This window comes from Haemorhous mexicanus, chromosome 13, assembly GCF_027477595.1.
Source record: "Haemorhous mexicanus isolate bHaeMex1 chromosome 13, bHaeMex1.pri, whole genome shotgun sequence".
NCBI lineage: Eukaryota > Metazoa > Chordata > Aves > Passeriformes > Fringillidae > Haemorhous > Haemorhous mexicanus.
This window is the reverse complement of record NC_082353.1, coordinates 2,800,705-2,820,232: the sequence shown is the minus strand read 5'-3', so window position 1 is coordinate 2,820,232 and position 19,528 is coordinate 2,800,705. Positions and strand designations below refer to the sequence as shown.

Here is a 19,528-nt window from a genome sequence, read left to right as displayed (position 1 = left end):
TTATGGCTTTTCCAAAGGCATGCTTGACATTTTGAGGTACTCTGCTGTAACAATGACAGATGAAATTAGTTGATATGAGATGCTTATTTACCCCTTCAATTTCTCCCATAGCTGAGTTTTTAGTGTAAGCTAATGTGTCTGTTGTAAAATTCAGATTTAGTTATTGCTATTTGGAATGTGTTCTGCCTTCCTTTTATCTAAAACATTTAGGTGGGGTAGTTATGGAGAAGATCCAGTTTTCCCAAACAAAGAATTCTGCAGCCATGGGAGCTCTCTGGAGCATCCCCTGTCCTCCCTCAGCACTCTGAATTATCTGGCATTGTGAACTTGCACACTTCAGGATGTATTTTCCAAAGCAGTCAGAAGCTTTCTACCAAGTGAAATGTATAATTTATTTGTTCTTTTACAGCAAGGTAGAAAATGCAGCTTTTGAGGAGATCTGAAGAATTGTTGTTGCTTTCTTTCCTTATTTCTAATTCCCTCATGAGAGTTTTCCTATGTTTTCTTAATCAGAGATTTAATTCACAAAGTTCTGTTGCGAGCAGGGTGCTGCTTCTGCTGCTCACAAGAGTTAGCAGTGAGGTAGGGACCCAAATCTTACTGAAGTTACTTCAGCTAAAGGAGGCAAAGGACTGAGCTGCCAAACCAAAGCTTCAGACAGTTTTGCAAGCAATTTGTTAATTATTTTTGTGCTGAGGACAGAGCTGGCAGCCCCTGTGGTGCTGGCCCTGTGGATGGTTCTGCAAGGAATGGCAGGACCTGAGGAGGGTCAGAGAAAGGCTTCACTGGGCCAGTACCCTCAGGGATCACAGCCTGGATTTGCTCCCTGTACTGCAGCTTGTCTGGGCAGCCTTGCATTTGCAAAGAGGGGTAATGAAGTAAACTCTGTAAAAGAGGAGAGCTCTGGGGAGAACATTTCAAGGGAAATGCACAGCAGGTGCAGTCCTCGGCCAGAGGGAGGGCAGTGCTCTGGGTGCTGCCGGCTTGCCTGTGTGCTGGGCTGCTCTGCAGGGACTCTCAGGGGACAGATGGCCAAGAAATAACATTGCTGGGGGCCTAAACCCACAGGATTTGTACACGTTTCTCTGAGTCACTGCCACCAGGCCCCTGCTTCCCGAGCCATTAATTTGTTGGGTTTTCAGTGGAGGGAGCAGAACAGACACAGGCAGTTGTGGTTCCCTGGGTGTGGCAGTCAGGGCCTCAGCTGCCTGCTGGGTCACAGCTGTCCCCAGCCATTGTTCCCTGGGGCAGTGTGGAGGGGCAGGCACGGCCCCAGTCTGTGCTCCAGGGCCCTGCTTGGTGTAAGGCTCCTTCTGGGGGCCTCTGGCTTTGCTTCAGGATTCTTTTCCCCTCCTCTCTGGAGTGCTCCCCAGCCTGTTGCAGATTTTGATGGGGACCCCCAGCCATGCTGGTCTTGCTGGAAGCTGTCACAGGCAGTTAAGGAATGATTTGGTGTAGGGCAGGGTTTAAACCGAGATGTTTTCTGGATCATTGTGCTGGGATTTGTGTGCTGTTTTCTGCCCTGGGACAAACTAAATGCTGTCCCATTGTAAGCACAGAGGCCTTTTGGGCAGGGCTTTATTGTGCTTGTTGTACCTGCTGCCTCCAGGTTAGTTCTGCAGTGGTGCAGCTTAGAATGTTCAGATAATCCTTTGTAGAAATTTTTTTCTAGGCTTTTCAACAGGGGAGGGTAGCAGAGATGTGTATGGTGAGCAGGGAAGGGAGGGTTTGGGGTTTTATTTTCAGGGGGATTGTGGTGTATGTGGAGGGAAGGAGGTGCTTGTTTTTGAGATGGAAAAATATTAAATGCCCAGATAAATCTTCTCCTTCTGGGGGCTTGGAGAGAATATAGCCCATTTCCTGGCTAAGACCTGGCCCTGGAACCCAGCCCCAGAGGAGGATCAAGATCTAGATTCATATGGTGCTTTAACTTTGCTTGCAGACCATTGTTGCTATTAACAAGGATCCAGAAGCTCCAATTTTCCAAGTGGCAGACTATGGACTGGTAGCAGACTTATTTCAGGTGAGGCTAAACTTGATGTTAGGGTAACTTTGGGGGAGCTGACAGGAGCTTGCATAATATAATCCAATGAGTGTTAACCATGTCTGCGTGAGGGTGTTTGTTGTTGTTTAAAAATTTGCTTTCTGGTGTCATGGTTTGCATGCTTAAAATCAAATCCCTGCAAGTAGGTTGTGTGGGGGGGTGTCACAGCCAGCCTGCCTCAGTTCTGCTTTCCTGAGGTTGAACCATTTTGGAAATAACCACACATAGGTGCTTGCATGTATTTTTAAGCTTCATAAAGTTTGGAAGTAAAGAGTTGGCAGGAGGTGTGATTATTTCTGCCTGGGCTTGCTGCCTCACAGGCGGATGCCCAGGAGGAGCTTGCAGCTCCCTCTGGAGCTCCGAGCCAGCCCTGTCCCAGTGCCTGTGTGTGGCCACACGTGTGAGTGGCAGGAGTGGCTCTGTGGAGGCATGGGCAGAAACTCTGCCAGCACTTAATGCCATTCCTGAAAGAATGCCCACTGGCTCCGTGGTGAGCACGGGCCTCTTTGTGAGCCAGAGACAAAGTCACATTCTGAAGAAACACCGTGTAGACAATTTCCTTAATAAATTTTGTACGAATGCATTATTTCCACCTAATGGAAATGTAGCTCTCTTAAATAATTAAGAGGCTTTATTCAGCAGGAGAGAAGTGGGGAGTGCTGTGAGCCTGGAGTGCTGTGCTGGGTGGGAGGGCGGGCAGTGTAAGTGCAGGGCTGGGAACTGCACAGGGTGAGTTTGTGGGGGTCAGAGGGGAACATGCACTACCCTGGCACTGGTGTTTGCAGGCGGTGCCAGAGATGACGAAGCTCCTGAAGAAGAAGTGAGTGCTGGTGACAGGACCCGGCACTGTGGAGTAAGGGCAAATAAAGGATTTTACTGGAAAGAGGTGGGATCGGTCACTGCGGTGCTGGGATGGTTGTTCTTTGTGTTGGGGTTCTTTTGGTGGTCCAGGTGCATGGCACATGGAGTGGTGGGGTGGAAGAAAGCAAGACAGGGAAAGCAGGTAAGAGAAGAAGGCAAGAGTGATACAAGGCAGGAGGCTGCATGTGTTTGTCAGTGTTTATTCCCATCTCCACAGCCCTCCCAGTCCCGCTCAGGCCCTGGGCAGGGTCAGGCTGGGGAGCCAGGCTGGGCCCAAGCTGTCCAGCAGCTCTGTCCTGCCCCCGGCACCGCGGGGCTCGTGCTGGCCCCGGACCGGTGGGAGTTCCACGCTGTTCCCGGCATTGTCCGTTTGTCCCTCCAGGCCCCGTGGGTCCATTGTGCCCTAAGACTGCTGGAGGGTCCATTGTTCCCAGATGGCCGCTGTAGGTCCCGGCTGGCCCGGAGCTGGCAGCAGGGCAGGTCTGGTGTGCCACAGGCACGGGGGAGCAGAGGCGATCTGGCCGTGCCCTGGGCTGGTGGCCATTGCGGCAGATGGCACAGGTGCTTCAGCACCGCCACCTCAGCTGTGGCAGCCTCATGGCCAGCGTGGTGAGCGTGTCCCCTCAGGAGTCCCCAGGGCGGGCCCTATGCCTCGGGCACCCTGCCCAGCCGCGGCTCTGGGGGCCCCAGCGCCCCGTACTTCTCCTCGATCGTGGGGGCACCCTGGGGGCAGTCGAGGAGCGGCTTGAGCTGGAAGACATCAAGACTCTCCTGGTTCCTGCGGTTGTAGACGCTGAGCCGGTGGCCCAGGTCGGGGCTGGCCCCCACCGAGCCAGCCGGGCTGGGCAGCTTCAGGTTGATGGGATCCAGCCCCTTCTGCGCCAGGCACGCCTCCTCCGACAGGGACGAGAGCAGCTCCTGCACGGCGCGCTGCCGGGCGGGCGCCATGTCGGGCCGAGGCTGCTCGCAGGCCGCGCTGCAGTCCGGGGACGAGCCCAGGGTCGGGCTGCTCTCGCTGCAGCCCCGCGTGCCCGAGCTGGCCGTGGAGCGAGAGGCGCTGCCCGACGTGAGGCTGGCCGAGGTCCCGGTGCTGCCCAGGCGCAGCGGCACCTCCACCGCGAACAGCTCCGAGGAGATGTTGGGCCGGTGCACGTCGATGGCGGCCGTGGTCACCACACAGATGGCGGCCTCGGGGACTCCGCTGTCTGCAGGGACAGAGCACAGAGGGGCTGAGAGCCGGTGGGGACGGGCTGAGGGGTGCAGAGAGCGAGTCCTGCAATGCCCTGTGCCTGCAGTGATGGACACAGACCCCTCTGGCCATACACGTGTATCTATTGTGTATTCACCAGCGCAGCCCTTTTCTCTATCCCCAGCTCTCTGTTTAGAGAGGTACGCCGTATGCCTATATGTGTGTGTTTATGTAGACCAACACCTAGAGCTTTAAGTCCTATAGCATGTGCGTGGGTGTGCATAAGGAACTGCATCTACATCGGTTCTGCCTGCCTGTGTAGTGGACAGGCAATAGGTACCTGTGGGCCACAGTCCCTCCCTTCAATACCTGCAATAAGCTACTGCTGCAGCAGCGTGCAACTCGTTCCTCTGCATGTGGATGTGTGCCCACAGGGATATACAGATACATCTCATTTATACCTACACATTAACAGCCCCCCTCTCTTGAGTCTTTAAATTATGCACATAAGCCTTGTATGTATCTCCTGTATCTATGCTGGGGCTGGAGAGGCAGGGATACACAGCCAAACCTAATGCCACATACCTGCTTTACATACATGAACACACACATTTGTTACATACAATACACAGGTGCAGAGATGCAGGCTCTCACCCCCTCCCCACCCCATTTTATATACAGAGATGAGGAATTATGTCTGTATGAGCCCATACAGAATTCATTGTACACAGACCTTCTGTTATACACACACAAGATACAGTGCCCCTTGAAAGGCAGACAGCTACCACTAAATAAAATATATACAACCCCTCTAGCTTTCTACAGAAATGTATACATACTTCTCTGTATATATATTTATCGGCTCAATATATATGTAAGAGATGGTACCTGCAGATGACCCTATCTCTGTATTTACATAGCTATTGATCACAGAACCACCAGGTTGGCAGAGACCTTCAAGATCATCGAGTCCACCCAGCCCCAACACCTCACCTAAACCCTGGCACCCAGTGCCACATCCAGGCTGTGTTAAACACACCCAGGGATGGGGACTGCACCACCTCTCTGGGCACACCATGCCACAACTTCATGGACATACTTTATTTATATATTTTTTTATTTATATACACATCCTAGACTATATGGAGATCCATATATGATACAGTACACATACATATATAGACTAATAATACATGCCTTCCCTTTTAACTGCATAGAATTATTATCTATAAATAGAAGACACCTGTGCTTTCACTCACAAGTATACTTACCTTTAAATACAAATACATGGATTTCTCACTCTGTGTGTGTGGCTGGGGAACACAGTTACAGGGATATACAGAATACATTTTACCTATACACGAACAACCCCTCCCCCTTTAGTCTTCTGATGTGTACATCTATGTAAATATATACACACATGTACCTTTTTACAGCTTTCCAAGTATATTATGGGGATCTAGAGATACATGTCAATATTTAATACCACATACCTCTCTCTACACATGTGCAGACACACATATAATACACAGGTGTATCTACATAGTCTCACCCACTGAATTTTATAAGTAGCTAATCTTTAACTATAGATTTAAGCACACAGATATGGGGAAGAGCTGTATCTGTGCATGTATCTGTACAAGTCCCATATGTAATACATCAGACCTCTACATACATATGTACATTTTCTACATACATAGCTGTGTCTGTGTGTGTACATCAACACACAGATACATTAAACCATATATATGTACTACCCATAGGACAGTTGGTTTTCCCCCCTTTGAAAATGTAACTGTTACTCTTTAAATAGAATGTATACAATTAAACACATGTATACTTATCTTTGTATATGACTACATATGTCTTGTGTGTATATATAAATCTGGAATGTATATACATGTATATCAAATAATATATAACATATAACACATGTATAACTCTATAGCTCTACATGACACCCCCAACCTTTAGACATGTTTTGAATATATACAAACACCCTTTTATAGACAGCAAAGTTTATTGTAGGGATGTATACATAGGGATATACATCTCTGTGTAATAGAATGTGCACCTACATAGCTGTGCCTGCCCCAGGCACATTAAATCCATATAATCTGTATCTGCACAGACTTCTCCATACAGATATGGGGAGTGTGTCCATGTAACAGACTGCATACACGTGCACAAACACATCACACCTATGCCTATGCAGCCATTTACAGATGCACTCTGCAGTCCCTAACTCCATCCAATTGTCACTTGCAGCTGCACAGCCCGACCTTTGTGTAGCAATGTCACCGTGTGCACATACAGGGACAATGTACAGCTCAGGATGTACAGCAGCTACACCTGCACACCCAGAGACACACGTGTTACATGGCACAGGTGTGACCCACAGCCAGCGAGATGTGTGACACAGAGATTCAGGGGTACGGAGCGAACGCCACAGACACTCAGGTGCTGCACACCTGTGTGTACCTGCACATGCCTGCACATGCCTGCTCTGTAGGATACACTGCTGCACACTCGCAGTCTGTCTGCCACTCTCCCTTTTTTATGCACAGAATCCTTAGGTGTCCCCATACAGATATGGGCAATATGTGCATACATGAGCGCCATACAGAGTGTTTTACACACACACACAGAGGTGTACATACACACACATATACACTCTAATACATAACCCACCCCTTAAATGTATATAATCATTTATTACTAAATAAAAAAGATCCCACCTCTCTATGTGTGTATATTTATTTATAAGATGCATGTATTTATATACAAATATATATTAAAATACATTGTAACTTTACTTGAGAACTTAGATATATCTTTATTGCTATTTGTATAATGGGGGTTAATATCAAGGGACCCATGTATATATACACACACATCTGTAAATAAATAGGTTATACCTGTATATACCTGCTCACTCTGTGTATATATATATATATATATATATATATATATATATATATATATATATATATATATGTGCACACACACACAGAGGCTCTTGCACACAATCATTCTGTAGATATACAGGCAATGTGTACATGGATGAAGAGTCCCCTGTAAAATACAGCATACAGACATATGGACTTCTGATCCATGGAACATACAATACCCCCTCTGCTCTCTTGAACTAGAGCACAAATCCCCACATATGTAAGTATATGTACATGCACACATACATGTAAGGATACACATATATAGTACATTATACATAACACCAGTGATACGTATTATACATATAAAATTGTATTACCTCCCCCTTTTAATGTCTCTCAATGTATATTATGGGGATGCACATCTATAAACAGTACCATATACCTGTGTATGTATCTCTCTGTCTCTACATACACACACACATAGGTATATACAGGGTGTCCCCCCCAATTTTATATTTACATTTATCCACATAGATGGATCCATATGTGTGTATATCTGCCCCATATATAGGACACAATGTATATATCTGTAACACTCACACACACAGACTCACACATACCCATATCTTTGTAGACACATGTGCAATGTACAGATACAGATATGAAATACATCACTGCTGTATGTGAACACACACATTATGTATATATGTATGTGCACAGACATGGTCCCTCCCACCTTTCCCTTTTTACATACCCCACACCTATGTATAGATTCATACATCTTTATACATAGTCCTGTAGAGCTTGGGGATGTATGTAGAGGGACAGACACAAATAAAACCAGTACTTTATACCTCTATATGCATGTGTGTACATTTTTTACATAGCTCTCTATATAATTCATCTGTCTATGGATTGATAGGCTTTCTCTCTCACACATACATATACACAGACTTTATATACCCATATACATAGCTTTACATATAGACTTCCATATTTATGGAGGGAATGTCTCTGTGCATGTATCTGTGTTTTCCCTTCATAATACATCTACAGTTGTACACATATTCTATATATAATATAGATGTCTCTATATATACACTCGTGTCCTTTCTAATATATAAACCATATACATATTTAAACAGACTCTCACATGCATCTCTGCCTGTATCTATAGATCTATCTTTACATATATTTGTACACATACAAAATACTAAAGTAGTACCTGTCTTTGCATCTGTCTGCGCCTCATTTATACACACACAGATATAGGATAAGCCAACATATAAAATTCCATGTACCTATATAATTATAGAAAAACAAGTATATATTTTTCATATCTAAGATACACACATAATAACATGCATAAATTAGATTAAAATGAGATGCATATGCAGACAGTCTTATACACACTTCTAAAATATATATAATTATGTTTTAAAATAAAATACATAGACACACACTTTTCCCCCTCTGTGTCTATGTGGGGAATTTATATATACGGGGATGTAATTTATAATATATATACATGATACACACACAGAGATAGATCCATATTATATGTCATACATATGATACATATTAAAAAATATATACACAGCCATTCACATCCCCCTTGACTTATATTACCTAAGAAAAATAAAATACGAATATACAGTTTCTCTCCCACATCTATAAATGTGTGTCTATCCCCATGCATTAGGGATAGCCATACATATGTACACCATACATGCCACACTACAAGTACCTTTATAGGGCCCATGCACAGACTAGGTGTGTGTGTGTATGGACTATACACAGCCATAGCCAAGCACAGAGCTCTCCAGCTCTGCGTGTGGCTACAGACACAGCACACATTACAGCTACACATGCACACACATCTGGTTTGTGATGCATATAAAACACAGATCTATAGACACAAACATGTACAAATGCCTTGACAGATCTCTAAACACACGGGAACGTACTGCAGCCATATCTTCATATGCACATATCCTGACCCATGGACACACACAGAAGCTGTCCTGCACATCTGTCTGCCCAGGGACATAATGGCACAGGGCAGACACTCAGTGCAATAGCCACGTGCCCACAGAGTTAGTGCCACCCCTGCCATGGCAGGGACACCTTCATCACCCCAGGGTGCTCAGCCTGGCCCTGGGCACTGCCAGGGCTGGGGCAGCCATGGGGCTGTGCCAGGGCCTCTTCCCCTCAGTGCTGCCAGCCTGGCCCAGGGCAGCTCCGGGGCCTCCTCGGACTCACTGCAGAGCTCCACGTCCTGCTGGTCCTGTCAGGGCCAGCTCTGCAGGGGGGGCTGAGCTGATCCTGGTCCTGTCGGGGCCAGAGCTGGGCCAGCTCTGCAGGGGGGGCTGAGCTGATCCTGATCCTGTCGGGGCCAGAGCTGGGCCAGCTCTGCAGGGGGGGCTGAGCTGATCCTGGTCCTGTCGGGGCCAGAGCTGGGCCAGCTCTGCAGGGGGGGCTGAGCAGGGCAGGCAGCTCCAGGTCCTTTCCTCGGGGCTGCTCTCGATCCCGGCTGGGGCTCATGCTGGGAGTGCCCGGGGACAGGGCCAGGCTTCCCCCTGGCCCTGCTGAGGAGCCCCCTCTCCAGCCTGCCTGGATCCCACTCAATGCCAGCTGGGTTTACAGCTAGGCACTCACACTCCCTTCTGGTTAGTATTTATGTAGCCTCAGTTCCATATGAATCTATTTCCATGTATATACAGGATTAGAGATATACACTACATTATACAGAGCTATATTTTCATTCCTGTAATATATACACATGTATTTCTAGAATATATACACATATATTCTGACCATTTCTCCTCTCACACTCCTTTCTACATTTAATATATGCATTCTAATAAAATATGTCAGTATGTACAGAGACACAGTCTTTCCCACATCTTTATATTTAGATAAAGATCTATCTATATGTAGACACAAAATCAAAAATACCTTAATATGCATATAAATCTGCTTACATAATACCCTTATGGGGATGTGTGTATGTTTGGAGAGAAATATATGATACATTATATACATACAAGTACAAATGTGCATATTTACTTACATCTTTATCCATGTATATGTATCTGGGTTTGTGTGTGTATATAGATATGTATATCTATATATATGGATATATAGAATACAGTATAGATTTATACACATACATTATAGACATACTAGGCATATCCTTATCTAGAGAAATATATCTATATGTACCCATATTTCATGATGTATGCATACTATATATCAAGATAAAGTATGTAATACATTCTATTATGTATATATACACACATAAATGCATATATATGTATATATACACACATACCTCCTGTATATTCTATGTACATGCATATGCAGGCACACACACATTGTTTTCTTTCCTATAACCCTGTGTATATATATATATATATATATATATATATATATGGGCATGTGTATGTGGAGATATGCAGTTATAACATTATGTTTAAGCACACACATGTTTTTAATATATGTACAGAATTTGATATTCATAAGGGGGGTGTGCACACCCCCACCTGTCAGAGCCTGCCTTCCTCAGCCCCCCTGCCCAGTTGTGCCAGCAGCCAGAGCACGGCCAGCCCTGGCTGGGCTGGGCAGGGGAGAGCCCCCAGCAGGGGCAGAGCCCCCCGTGCTGCCCAGCAGGGCTGTGCAGAGCCCCCAGCAGGGCTGTGCAGAGCCCCCAGCAGGGCAGAGCCCCCCGTGCTGCCCAGCAGGGCTGTGCAGAGCCCCCAGCAGGGCAGAGCCCCCCGTGCTGCCCAGCAGGGCTGTGCAGAGCCCCCAGCAGGGCAGAGCCCCCCGTGCTGCCCAGCAGGGCTGTGCAGAGCCCCCAGCACGGGCAGGAACCCTCCTGCCAGCAGGACTCCTGCCAGGAACATCCATTTGAAGGCTGCCCTCGGGTCAGGCCCAGCCGCTGAGGTTTCCCACCATTCAGTTTAACCTTTCTGAAAGGTTCCCAGCGTGGTGCTGGGCTAAGCTGTCTCCCCACTTCTTTTCTCTTCATTTATTTTGTCCCTACTGTTCATTCTCAGATCCATTTGAACTGCTCTGTGAGCTGGACAGCCCAGCTACAGGGAATTAAGCCCTCCCAGATCTCCAAACTATCCTGAGTGCCATCAGCAGGAGCAAACTTGGGGCCTTTCAGCTTTCAGAGAATGGCTGTTGGCACACACTTCCGTGGCCCAAACCAGAAGACTCTGTGGTGGGTTTCATTTCCAGGACAGATGTACACCACTGCCCAGTCTCACCTGGTTTACAGCACACAAGGCAATGCAAAAGCAGCCCTCACGTTTGTGTTTGCAAGCAACACTCACCACTGCTGGGCTCGCTGTAGTACCGACTGATGTAATTATTCATGTCGTCCTCTGAAAGAACAGAAAAGCAGCCCTCAGAAGAGCATTTATTGAATTAAATGGCTGAATCCCACCCCATGGAGAGCTTTCCTCTCCCTGCATGCCCAGAGCCACCCACTCTGGATTTTTAGGCCACAAGGCCTGTGTGCATTACAGCCCATCCACGCTGTGGCTGCAGCCAGCACAGGACTGGATTGTCCTTTGGCACCAGCCTGGGAATGAGGCACTTTGGGCTCCAAAGGAAAGGTGCTCTGTGATCTTTCCAGAGGCTGACACGGGGCTGGCCATTGCCCTTGCTCTGTAGAGACAAACACAACACTGGCCTTTCCCTGGTCAGCAGGGGCCTCCCATCCCAGGGCACACAGATAAACCTGGATTTATCCTGACAGGCTGAACCAAGGGCACCAGCACAGACAGACCCATTGCTGCTGCACACTGACATTCCCAAGTCACCTCCTTCCCCTCAGGAGAAAGGGAGGCACCATGTATGATTTTAATGTGTAATTCCCTACCTTCTAACATAATGTCACTTCTTTTCCATTCGGAATGAATGAAGATTAATTTTGGTGTATATAACACATGCATGTAAGTATACAGCATAATATTAACATTACACTATTTATTGGCTTAGAACCTACTGTAAAGAGTTTTACTAATCACAGGTGTAATACTAAACCTGCAGTACATGCACGAGAACTACACCTGAACTTCAACAGCAAGTTCAAAATGAAGATGTGACCACAGAATGGAAAGCAGCAGCTCTATTGCATGTACAGATTTGAGATACTACAGATGACAGGGGATTTACTGTTACCTTATGGAAAAGCAGAACATTTTACCATTGTGGAAAAAACCATAAACTTCTCTTGTTCTGAGCGAAGGCAAACACTGCTGCTAAGAAACAGTATCAGGCTTCCAGGCAACCTGACCTGCCCAATTTGTGGTGTATCTGTGCTCTAAAAGCACTCTCTCCTTTTAAGTGCTCTTTTTGATACCATGTTTCAGAAAGCCGTGCTCATCCCTTTGAGCCAGATTTCCTTCGTCCCCCTGGGTCTCTGTGGATACAGTCCTGCCTCATCACAGCACATTGCGGTTTGCAGGTGAAAGAAACAGATGTTTTCTGGGGAACACTTTCCTCACACAACAAGACCCAAACCACCAAGCACTCTGTACCTGAAATAGCTGCACTCATAAGAAGGCAATCTGACCTGACACTGAAAGGAAATGTCGTTTTCCTGGTTTCATTGGATCTTAAAAGCTTTTTCGGCCCTTGTTGATCTTTAAATGCCTGCAGTCAGAGGTGTGCTTTGTGCTAATGTCTGAGTTTAAAACAGAGGCCTCAGAGTAGCTCAGGGCGATGCCACTGAATTAGGAGTACATTGCAAGGCTTTTCAGCTATCTGCTACTAAAATACACTTCATTTCAGTCGTGCATAATTGATACTCTCAGTGCCACCAAACCTGCCAGCAGTACAGACACAGGTTCTGGTTCAGAGAATGCCTCTGGAGCTGCACTTCTGGCAGGGCACTGTCAGCATCCTGGAGTCCAGTTCTAAGCAGACAAAGGAAAACAGCACAGCACTTTGGCTGGACGAGGGCCACCCCCCAGCACCTGACAAAAGCCACGAAGAGGGGCCTTGGGTGCTCCCAGGAGAGTCTCCCCAAATGCCAAGACACTTTGCATCAGAGAGAGGAAACGCCTGGAGACCTCACTCACCTGCTTTTTGTGTCTTAAAGACAATGCTCACAGCAAGGCTTCCTTGGGACTGCACACTGTGATTGCCCGGGCCCCTGTCTGCCTGCAGGCAGAATGCACCAGGGCACTGCTCCCAAACACAGCAGCTGTGTCCAAGCCAAGCTAGCAGAGCAGCAGTGCAGGGCACTGCCAAACACCTGGAGAGGGGGTCCAGAAATGCACTGCCCCTGCTCCCTCGGAGCTGGGAGGAGAATTCTGGCCTGGCCCTGGGTGTGACCACTGGCACACAAGACTGGGGGAGCTCCCAGGTGCCTACTTTAATGTTATTCTGTGATGGCTTTATTAATGTCATTGCTCACCACTGCTGATCTGTCTAGCTATAAATTAAAAATATATGTATAAATATATCCATGTCTGCATGTGTACATAAATATAAAATACATATATTCAACCTTAAGTAGTTTCTTACAAATAAAAACAGATAAAGAGTAATGGAATAACAGCAGCAGAATAAATATTTCAACAACAGATTAAGCTTCTGAATTGTTACATTAAAGCAAACTGATAATTAACAAACTCATCTGAGTCATCTGGGAGTCTCAGCTGCTTTGGGCATTGAAGGTTATGAACAATTCCAGTTACCTCCCCTTATATTCTACATTGCTGAAAAAAGGAGTTCAAAATAATGCAACAAATGCCCAACTGAAAGCACCCATCTGTGCATATGAAATGTACCCACAAAGCCACAGTTGTGCACAGCAGCACAGAACTCTGCTGAAGGGATTGTGGGGATTCCCACATGAAGTCCCTGCTCCGAGTGGAGCTCCCATGGGATCAGGATCAGCTGGTGGCACGCAGGGAGTTTGTAGGAGCAAGCAGGGAAGACCAGCTTTTACACAAGGGGCTGAGCACTTGTATTATTTACATTCTACACAGTGTTTTCTGCTGTCAATCTGATCCAGTTTCAGCTGCAGAAAGGGAGTTGTCTTAAGAAGTACTTAATTCTTCACAATTTCCATGGGTCTTTTTAAACCCTTAAAAAAAAATTATTTATACCACCTTGAAATTTTCAGGGTCCAGATTAATTTTTCTCCTTTCCTAGAAATGAATCCATCTCCTCCAATACACAGGAATTTTACCTGCACTTCCTTTTCCAGACGACAGACCTTGCATCTTTAGCTATAAAGATACCCAAATGGTATTTACAGCAAACTAAAAAACTGGCAGTAAGCAGAAAGGAAAAGCATTCCCCTCCTAATTCCTACCAAAATGGCAATCTTAGGCAGTGTCTATGGGTGGTGACTGGGATCCTCCTGCCACACGTACCAGCAGGAATCACAGAAACTCTTCTATGGGAAAAGCCCTTTGAGTCTACAGGAACACTGCCACTAAGCCATGTCCCTCTGTGCCACATCCACCCTTAACAAATGGCCCCAAGGAAATGTGGATGACAGGAAATTTAGTGCTGAAGTTCCAAAAGGTGTGAGCTGAGAAGGGAGAGAGTGGCAGCTCTTCCCCATGTGAAAACCTGTGGTGAGCAAGGACTGATGTACAATCCTCCCTGCAGAGGGGGAGCACAGAGGCAGTGAGAGCCTGGGGAGGGATTCAGCTGAGAGCTCTGCAGAGCAGGGGAGGAAGGAGCAGAGCAGGCTGCTCTCTGCAGTCCACAGCAGTTTGCCAAGCAGTGTGGGCTGACAGCTCCAAGGGGGGAGGCAGCAGAGACCACAAAGGGACAGTGGGGCTGACTCCAACACCATCAGAACTCCCAGCCCCAGGAGGGAATGTCTGACTGGAAGGCTGCTCAGACTCTGCCCCATCTCACATAAAGCCAGCCCCCCTGCCAGGCTGCTCACCGCAGTGCAGTCCCAGCTCTGCCTGCTGCCCAAATCCCAGTTATTGAAAAAACGTGTGGTTCTCAGTCAGGATCTGTCTGACAAGGACTGGATTTTGTCTGATGAAGGTTTCCAAGTTATCTGCTTGTTCTTTTCCTGCAGGACTCCAAATACACACTGCAATGGTTCAGGGAGTAATAAACTACTTAGAGTACTGTGCCATATAATCTCACCTGACCCAAGAGACAACATTGCAAGCTCTCTCTTGGCCCCATAAAAACCTAATAAATTTGGTGAAATATATAAATGACATTCCACCCAAGGCAGAGCTCTTTCAGTTCTATAATGCCTCAACAGTGATCTTTAATTGTTTCATCAATGCCTTCATGAGTGATCTGCAACTCCCCTGCATACAAGAAAAGGCCTTAAAAAAGGGGGTTTATTTTGAAATATTTCATTATTAGAATATTTTATTTCATATTTTTATTGCCAGTGGTTGTACTGCCTTCTGTGTCTCCATGCTGAATTTTCTGAACTGGAAGGTTCTGTTTTCTGCTGTGCAGCCTCCCACTGAGGAAGTGAGTCCTCAGAGTAATGTCTTACCCCAACTTCCTTCCAGAAAAGTCTTTACTAGGAGGTTTCTAAAGAAACAGATCTTTCATCTGTTTCAACAGGAACCAAGAGCAGCCAGCTGGCACTTTCCAGGAGACTTCCCCTGCCTCTGGTCTGAAGACAGATTGCTACATTACTGCAAGCTGCAGTACTCACACCACTGTTCAATTCACACACACATCCAGTCCCTGCAGAGGCTGGATGGATGCCTGGGCACATGGATATTCCATCTTGAGAGCAACTGTCAAGTCAGCTTGCAGAGAAAACCGAGCAACAGCTTCAGCCTGGTTCTAAGTAAGAAATCAATCTGTGGTCAAAGTCCTTGTGCAGGAGGAAACCTGGGATATGTGACAGGCTCCATTATCAGCAGATGCTGCTGGGACAGAAACCCAGAATCCTGACAACTAATGGGGTCTTTGGGCCTCACTCGAGCAGATGATGCAGCAAGAGCACTGTGAGCTGTCTGGAGCAGGGCTGGGATGCAGCACAGCTGTGTCAGGGGGGCTGTGGGCACAGCATGGCCTGGGGGACTCCCAGTGCTCTTCCCAGCCTTGTTCCCTGAGTATGGATCAGCAGAACCACATCGGAGCTGGCTCAGTACAGTCAGCCTGAAGCCAACTCAGAGGAACCTGGGTTTGTCTCTGTGAAACAGCAACATTTGCTGAGTCTAAAATACAAAGCTAAGGAAGAATATGGCTGCCACCAAAACAGTCATCAAGATAAGAAAAAAATTAGCAAGTTTTCAAGAACAAACTCTTATAAACTGGCAACAAATAAATGTAATCTGAGAATTAGGAAAAGAGAAGGCAAGCGTCTGGCAGGGCAGCAGGGGGCAGAGCAATCACTACTGTCAGGGGAGCCCCATCTGCTCATGAAAGGGATCCTTCTGAAAGGCTGCATGCTTGGACAGTGGAAAGCATTCCAGTTCTGTGTTCCTCTACCTGTCAGCAATGCCTTCACACCTCTTCACATTAATGATGAGAGACAGCTTCACCCTCACAGCCGTGACTCTAGGCTCACCCCTTCTGGGAGTGAGCAGTTTCTACCCCACCCATTTGGTGACTATGAAACACAAGAGCCTGGCTCCACTAACTGCACACACATTTCTCTAAGTGTTGCTTAAGGTTTCATTCCTTTGATTCCTGCCTGGCTGGTCAGTGCACAGAGAACCACAAAGCCTGGAAGAGGCACCTAGAGAGAAGTCAAGCTGAAGTGGTGTGCACTTAGATACTCCACTTCCAGGAGTAGACTTCAAAGTAGATACATTTCAGCGTTTGAAAATAACCATAAACTATTTTTTATCTATTGTTTTGCACTAACAGGGTTCTTTTAGAGCACTAACAGATGATCACCAAAGGAACTGGCTTAGAGTTGAAAAGCATCCAACCAGCACAGACTGCCTTGCAAGGAACAACTGACAAAATCCTTTCCAGTGCCCTGCTTTGCCTTCAGACAGCTTATGAATAATGCTAAGGGAAGCCCTCTGAAGCTCCAGAAGTCTTCATGCTCCCCTCCCAATATCCTACTTTCTTCACTTACAAAACTGTGGGTACCTACAGGGAGGGCAAGCTTTACTTTTCTTTAAAGCATGATCATAAATTGCAGCAGTCCCCCAAAGCAAAAGACTTACTGCTAACCCCATAAAGATGGAAATTTGACTCAGAACAGTTAAAAAAACGTTTTCAGTGATGTGAAGTTCCGGTTCTTGCTCAAAGGAATAGAAGGGTGGTACATTAATCTTACAAAATGGCAGCACTGTACAATTTCAAAAACTGAAATGATATATGCAGGAAAATGAGAAATTTCCACTAGGGACTCTAATTCATATGTTATGGGAGATATTAAAGAATAATAAATTTTGGAAGGCAGTATTAATGGCTGGAGGGGCACTGTGAACCTGGCATTCCCTGAAGCCTGGAACTTTGCATACCAAACACTAAAAATGATTTGTGCAGAACAAGAAAACATTAGCTGTTATTCTCACCATGAGCAGTTACATACTGTACGGGGTAAGAACTCCTTTATCATTTAGAACTTCCTCTATAATTTAGAGATTAATAGATAGGATGATATTTGCCATGATGTGAAATGGCAACCATCTCTGGGAAGAAGAAAGGAGCACTCAGGGTATTTCCCTGCTCTCAGAGAAAGGCTGACCACAATGCTCCTGAACATCATTAGCGATGCTGCTGTGCACTCACAAGCAGCAGCTTTCAGCCCAAGCTCTTCACAAACAGAGCTGAAGTGCTCTGAGAGTGCAGCAAATGTCAGAGCTCTGCCCTGGGTCTGCAGCTCCTCCAGCCCTGCCCTTCTCTGGGGTCTGTTTGTTTCCTGCTGTTGATACTAGTACCCTTTGACCTGCAGGCTGAAAACCCTTTCAGCCTTCACATTTGTCTGCTCTGGAGATAAAATTCTTGGCAAGAGAAATAAAACCTCAATTCAAAGCAAATTAAAGGTGAAAAAAATTCCTGCTTCTTTACCATATTAATTAGGAAATGCCATATATCTATATATTTTCCACGGTGTTATTCCTACTGTGTCAGGAGGTCTCTTGGTGAACTTCTCTGGGGAGACAGAAGGGGGAGGCAGCAACCAGCTCATGGTTCCCAGAATTAGCACAGGACTGGCCTGCAGGAGGAGGCATGAAATGTAAGCTGGGGAGTTAAGGGACTCTTTGAGAGCCCATTGTCCATCTGACCAGAGCTCTTGCTTCTCCCGGTCTCATACTTGCAATTAAGGCACTTAAAAGACAAAGAGCAGGAGATCTGCTGCAGGAAAATGTGGGTGAAAACATGGAATTGCAAACTCCCAAATCAGCCAGCACACACACAGAGCTCTCCTGGTGCAGGTCACTGTGTATCCTTACACAAATTTGCAGAGGTGCTGCATGTACCATGTGCTACTGGGGTTCCCTGACTTACTTTACTGAATGCTGTAGTAAATGGTTGCACAAAATCCTGTGTAAATAGCAGAGACAAGCTACAGCTGCCCCTGAGGAGCTTTAACTTATGCACTGTCCCATAAAACTTCCAGGCAGGGAAATGAGTAAAAAGTCTCAATGCTTTCTTATTCCATCAGCCCTTCATGGTGAAGAATTCTACACTGAATGTTCCCATTGTTCAATATAGATGGGGGAAATAAGATTAGCCTGAGATGGAATATCCCATTTTCTCATGCAGTTCTGTTCTCTAGCCAACTCAAGCTTGCTGGTTTGGCAGAATTCAGAGCTCTCTGAAGACAGTGATTTTTTGAAGGCTGACAAAGTTTCATTTGGCAAAAACAGAGGCATTCCATTCCATCCCCCAGCCTCAGGTGTTGTATGTAGGGCTAATGCTCTGCCAGAGCATAAAAGAACACATCAGAGTGGGTTCTGCCAAACAGCTGAATGGTGGCTTTGAACTGCTGCCTTCCTCCCCACAGTGGAGGTGAGCTGGTCCCTCATTTCTCCTCTCCTTAGCAGTGCCACAGGCCATGGCAGGTATGTTCCAGAGCTCACAAGTGCCAAGTGGCACTCAGGATGATCAGCTGCAGCCCTCACTCGGCAATCTTTAAGGATAAAAAAACCCACAGCTTAGAGAAAACAGTTGCAAAGCAATCCCTAATGTGGTCTGACACACAGGGTAACTTGCAAAATGTAACCCTTGACCCAAAGGTTAAAACATTGGTGGCTGAAGTTCCAGGCAGAGCCAGTGTGGCTGCAGGAGAGTGCAGGAACTGTCTTGTCTGCCTGTGCTCTGCACAGCCACATCTCTGATATTTCACTTGCCCCAGCAGGTGGGGAGATGGGAGATCCCAGCCAGAGGACATGGAGGCACCTTCAGCCATGCCCTGCTGCCCCCTGGCACAGCACAGGCGGCTCTGGCTGCCACCTGCACTGCCCAGGAGGGTGCAGAATGAGCAGCCACTGCCAGCATGGCAAAGGGAGCATGGAGAAAGCTGCTGCAGCCATTGCCAGCCTATCACTGGGAATAAAAGCTGGTGCCAGAGAGCTGGAGAAGAAAGCCCCAGTCGAGGTGGGGAGG

General features: G+C 46.7%; 2 protein-coding genes across 3 annotated transcripts in view; one reads left to right on the top strand and one right to left on the bottom strand.

Moving 5' to 3' along the window:
* ETFA (electron transfer flavoprotein subunit alpha) overlaps window positions 1-2,927 on the top strand; it is a 32,198-nt gene extending 29,271 nt beyond the window's left edge. The window contains exons 11-12 of the mRNA XM_059857887.1: window positions 1,943-2,023; window positions 2,830-2,927. Coding sequence (XP_059713870.1) covers window positions 1,943-2,023; window positions 2,830-2,868 — 120 coding nt within the window. The 3' untranslated portion in view covers window positions 2,869-2,927. The remainder of the gene's footprint in view (window positions 1-1,942; window positions 2,024-2,829) is intronic.
* Window positions 2,928-3,089: 162 nt separating this feature from the next.
* Window positions 3,090-19,528, bottom strand: part of TMEM266 (transmembrane protein 266) — an 86,810-nt gene continuing 70,371 nt past the window's right edge. For both annotated transcript variants that reach the window (XM_059857883.1, XM_059857882.1), the window contains exons 11-12: window positions 11,329-11,379; window positions 3,090-4,110 (exon numbers count right to left, since the gene is read on the bottom strand). In XM_059857883.1, coding sequence (XP_059713866.1) covers window positions 3,551-4,110; window positions 11,329-11,379 — 611 coding nt within the window. In that variant the 3' untranslated portion in view covers window positions 3,090-3,550. The remainder of the gene's footprint in view (window positions 4,111-11,328; window positions 11,380-19,528) is intronic.